Genomic DNA, 5366 nt, shown 5'->3' with positions numbered 1-5366 from the left:
GGCGATCGAGGGGGGGGAGGAGACAGAGGAACCGGCAGGATGGGGGGGAAAGCTTACCTGCTCCTGCTGGTTCCTCCTCCTCCGCCTGCTGAGTTTTGAGCTCCCCTGCCCCCCCGCCGCAAGTTTCGCGGGTCTTCTTTCTTGTAATTGCTAATTTCCAACTATCAGGTATTTGTCCGGTTTGATTTACCTCAGTAAATAATGGTGTCAGGAAGGAAGCCCACCAATCTGACTCAAGTTTAAATAATTCAGGTGGAATATATATATTTGCATACATGTTTGGCAGTGAGTCTATTTTTATCTTTTTTCAGCCCACAATAGTCTTAATTAGCTAGCTTGCTCAGCTCTTGTGAGGCTAATTTGAAGGGTCTTCTGTGAAATGAGTAGTTGCGTTGGGGGGAGGGGATAGTTCAGCATATAATCTTTATATCACTTTTTATATTTAGTTGTTGTTGTTTTAATGGGTCACAAATGCCCTATTAATTGATTCCACTCCTGAGGTCTCCCTTCCTAAGCAGCGGAAAATTGATGATTTATTGAATGTTCCAACTAGTAATAAATATATTGTTCTAGCCCCTGATGCTCCAGCTCCATCTAAACTCAACGGCGGTGAAGGAAAAGCCAACTATTTTGAAGACAGTCTCAGAGATAAAAATAGTCTTGATTCATTTATAAACTGTGCACTGGATAACATGGTGGACTCAGCTAGCACTACTCTAGCACCAAGATCAATGGGAGTCCAGGCAGAAAATAACAGGATGATTTGCTCAAAGTTCTCAAAGCTCTCAAACTAATTTACAGCCAGATGCTTTTGTGACTAATAGTAGTCCAGATTATAATTTATTAACAACAGAAACATTATTAATTTCTGAAACTATCCAAAAAAACTGTTGAGGTCTTGATGTCTATGGCTAATAGTATCGATAAACTACACTCAGTCTTTACAAGGGAAGTTGTACACCAAAGTGCCTCTCTGAATTTAAAAACAGAAAACAAATTATGGAATACTGACAATCAAAACGTAGACATGGAATTATCTTTACGTGACAATAAAGTGTCAATACATGCTTTTCCCTTACATGGGAACTGTCCCTCTTGGAAGACCATCTGGAGTGTGAAAAACCACTTAAGTTTTTTTATTACAGATTTGACTTCTATTGGCTCTCTCCCCTGCTCCTTTTTTCAACAAAGGGTAGTGTTAATTTTTTAAACTTTCAGTTTTAAAAAAATTTCTAGGACGATTTTTTTAAAAACATAAATGCTACTAAAATATAGAATAATAATCGAGTCTTTAAAAATAGTCCATTCTCTTGGTGTAGTTGATTCACCTGCTGGGGAGAATCAGGTTTCTATCAACAAGAAACCAGAAGAAACATGCGTCCAGCCGAACATAAACCTAACTGATATATTTTATTTGTTTATTTATTTATTATATTTATATTTCGCCCTCCCAGCCATGGCCGGCTCAGGGAGGCTTACAACACGGTAAAACAACAATGATAACAATAAATAGTAAAAGTCATAAAACCATATAACAATTACGACATTAAAAGGTGCTAACATCCAAATAAGACCATTATGCAGATACTGGTTTAAAATTCCATTAGGGATGGCGCTCAACTTCCATGCCATCCTGGTGGATGGTCCCGATCTAATATTGTGCAGGTGGCTCAGGCTGCCTCAAGATTTCAAGGGGGCAGGGCATTGTCTCCAGGGCAGCTCCTAACTGAATGCGTGGCGGAACAGCTCCGTCTTGCTGCAGGCCCTGTGGAACTGCATAAGGTCCTGCAGGGCACTGATCTCCTCTGGGAGCTCGTTCCACCAGAGAGGAGCCACCACCGAAAATGCCCTAACCCTGGTTGAAGCTAGCCTGGCATCCTTAGGTCCGGGGAGGGTGAGTCGGTGTTGAGACCCTGATCGTAGTGCTCTCTGGGGGACATGTGGGGAAAGGCGGTCCCTCAGGTATGTAGGTCCCTGGCCATAAAGGGCTTTAAAGGTTCTTACCAGCACCTTAAAGCGAATTCGGTATGCTATCGGTAGCCAGTGTGATGCCTTCAGCACAGGCTGAATGTGCTCCCATATTGGGAGGCCCATCAGCATTTTGCACCAGCTGTAGCTTCCGAATCTGCAATAAGGGCAGCCCCATGTAGAGAGCATTACAGTAGTCCACCCTCGAGGTGACCATCGCATGGATCACCGTTGCCAAGTCGTTGCGTTCAAGGAAGGGAACCAACTGCTTAATCAGCCGAAGATGGTAAAAGGCCAACTTGGCAGTGGCTGCTACCTGGGCCTCCATTGTTAAGGAGGGATCCAGGAGCACTCCCAGACTCCTAACCTCCGGTGCTGGCACTAGTGGCGCCCCATCGAAGGTCGGGAGTGAAATCCCTATCCTTGATCCGCCCCGACTCAGGCACAGGACCTCCGTCTTTGACAGATTCAATTTCAGTCGGCTCAGCCTGAGCCAACCAGCCTTGCAACGCCCGGTCAAGATCTTCTGGTTTGGAGTTGGGCCGCCCGCTCAACAGCAGATAGAGCTGGGTGTCATCAGCGTACTGGTGACATCCCAGCCCATGTCTCCGTGCAATCTAGGCAAGGGGGCACATATAGATGTTAAATGACATTGGGGACAGCACAGCCCCCTGAGGCACTCCACAATCAAGTGGGTGCCTTCGGGAAAGCTGTTCCCCCAGCGCCACCCTTTGTACCCGGCCCTGGAGAAAGGAGACGAGCCATTGCAAGGCAAGCCCCTGAATTCCAAAAAAACTAATTTTTCTGATCCCCTAATTGAGACTTTAACAAATGAACAACACATTCTGCCTGAAGGACTTGACAATTTAAAAGACAAATGACTTTTTGCTACCAGAGCAGGGAAAAAGTTAAAGGAAGTAATACCGACCAACTCTAACTCACTTCAAACAGCATCAAGAAAAGGACGAGCTGTCGATGAAAGCACTAGGGGTTAATTGTTTTTAAAGATAGATGGATTTCCTTGCTTGCCCATTTATTCACCTTGACAAATTCTTCAGGAATAATGCCTGTACCTTGGAGAGCTGGCCTTGGCTGGGAGGGCAGGGTATAAATTTGATAAATAGATAAATAAATTAAATACATATCATCATTACCATCTACCAAAGAGGTCCCAAGGATAATCACAGTAATTATATAGACCCATAAGTCTGTTGTCAGTTATAGGGAAGTTTTATGCCTTTGTTATGCCATCTTGGAGTTCTGCTAGTTCCTGACCTCTGTTTCTTTGGAGAATTGCCGTCAGGCCATTCCCAAGAGAATGTTTTTGTTCACACTCTCCCAAGTTCTCATGTAGAAAACTGACTTGTTTTCCTCTGCCACTGAGAACCAGTTGCAAGATCTTTCAGTGTCTAGGATGTAGCTTTGATTATGCTATTCTTGACTCGTAGCCAGCAATTAGGGTATAAGGAGTTTTGTTTTAGCTATGTATCTCGTCTCAAATTCTGGCTGACTTTGCTCTGTATCCTCGAGGTCCAGTGAATTGAAGCCTGCTATTTCTGTAAGTTTAATGCTTTATTAAAATCTCATTTGCAAGCAAACCTGAATCTTACATATTGTTTTTTTCCCCTGGAATTTCTGCAAACCTCGGAGCTTTTGGCTCCAAACAGTATCTATTCTGGCGTCTATCACGTTTAAGAGTTAATGAACCACAGGGGATAGTTCCCCCCACCCAGCTCACAGAGAAAATACTCACCAGTAATTCCGAAGTGGTGAGGACATCTAAGGTCAGGGACTGGATACGAGAGTAGTGGACCCCCAACTCACGATGGATTCCTGAGCACTCTATACACGTCAGGATGCCAAGGTTGGTAGAAAGCCATGTGGGATCTGCAAGAAAGCAGCTGCACTCAGTGGTGTTGTGTAAGTGACATTTCCTTCTCTTTTCAACTCACTCCCCATGGGGCGAATGCCCCCCCCCCAAAAAAAAAGTAGATGGGACACTGCTTTACAGCCTTGAGGAGTCAAAGAGATTTGTACAAGGAGTGAGGGCTGATTCGCACACTACAAAGTCCACAAAGACTTTTGATTAAGGGAATTAAGGCTGTAGTATAATGAAAGAGAGAAGGGTGCTTTTATGGAGTGACCAGGAGTGTAATCTCTTTCACTGTTTATTTATTTATTACCTTGCTCGTACTGCATTACTTTCTACTTTTGTAATTCCACTCTTTTTGCATTGTTTATGAAAGATCATGTCTGATGCTTTTTTTGCACCATTTCTCATTTTTGTGATCCTAATCCTATTGCATTGTTTGTTGGATGTCTCATGCCATTTGATTGCATAGTCTTAGCCTTACACTATGTAACCCAACCTGAGTCTCCAAGAGAAAGGCAGGCTATAGACTCAATTCTTCTTAGACCCGGTCCTGAGCCCACTGGGGAAACTTACATATTTATTCATTTATTTATTATTGCATTTCTATCCCGCCCTCCCCACAAACGGGCTCAGGGTGGCTTACAAACAAGGGCAACCATGTGAAGGCTCAGAAGTTCCAAGCAGGAGCTCCCAACCATATGTCTGATCAACAGTTCTCAAAGACTTTCTAATGTGTGAATTGCCCTTGAGATATGATCCTGCTGGACAGCATGCCAAACCTTATCAGAAAAGAAAGGATGTATCCTGGTATAGTATTTCCCCCTTCATGGTGGTTTGAGATGGGGGCAGGCTTGCCACTTCGCTCTCTGTGATGGCAAACAACCATACTTGGGCCCATCCTCCCACTATCAATGATGTGAAGAGCAGGAGAAAAAATGGAAATGGGGGGTAGTCCATGGAGAAATTCCTACAGCATCACCATTCTCTATGGTAAAGACCACAAAGATTGCAGGGATTCCTAGAAGTGACATTGCCTGGAAGTGACATTGCTTCTGCATAGAGGGCTGGAGAATGTGAGGTCACTTTCAGATGATGCTCTACAAATCCCTGCATCTCTATGGTCACTACCATAGAGTTTGGGGGAATTCCTAGAGCATTACAGAGGATTAGACATCACATCCTTTGAAACGCCATCCTTCCCAAGCACCTCCCGCCATGTCTCAATATTTGCCTGTGCAGGGCTGTTAACCCTACATGGGGGTGGGGGAGAGAAAGCACACCAATGGTCAGTGCTGAATAGTGCTTGACACAGTGTCCCACTAGCTGAGTGAACATAGACTGCAAATGCAGAACCTGACAAAATGCCATGACTTCCTGCAAGCAATTTAGGAGCTGTATCAACCAGTTCCTACGACAGTCAAGAGCAGTCAGCATTTCCGAACCTACCTGGGGCTCCGCAGTCACAACATTGCCTGTTTCCCGGCATATTCTTCACCTCAATGATAACAAACTCGGTGAGTTCCTG

General features: G+C 44.3%; 1 protein-coding gene across 1 annotated transcript in view; it reads right to left on the bottom strand.

Annotated features, from left to right (window-relative positions):
- Positions 1-5366, bottom strand: part of ASAP3 (ArfGAP with SH3 domain, ankyrin repeat and PH domain 3) — a 96994-nt gene that overhangs the window by 18078 nt on the left and 73550 nt on the right. The window contains exons 15-16 of the mRNA XM_015410239.1: positions 5288-5363; positions 3722-3855 (exon numbers count right to left, since the gene is read on the bottom strand). Coding sequence (XP_015265725.1) covers positions 3722-3855; positions 5288-5363 — 210 coding nt within the window. The remainder of the gene's footprint in view (positions 1-3721; positions 3856-5287; positions 5364-5366) is intronic.

Source organism: Gekko japonicus, unplaced genomic scaffold, assembly GCF_001447785.1.
Source record: "Gekko japonicus isolate JY-2015 unplaced genomic scaffold, Gekko_japonicus_V1.1 scaffold1200, whole genome shotgun sequence".
Taxonomy (NCBI): domain Eukaryota; kingdom Metazoa; phylum Chordata; class Lepidosauria; order Squamata; family Gekkonidae; genus Gekko; species Gekko japonicus.
Note: the sequence above shows the minus strand (reverse complement) of the source record. Positions and strands in the feature narration are given on the sequence as shown.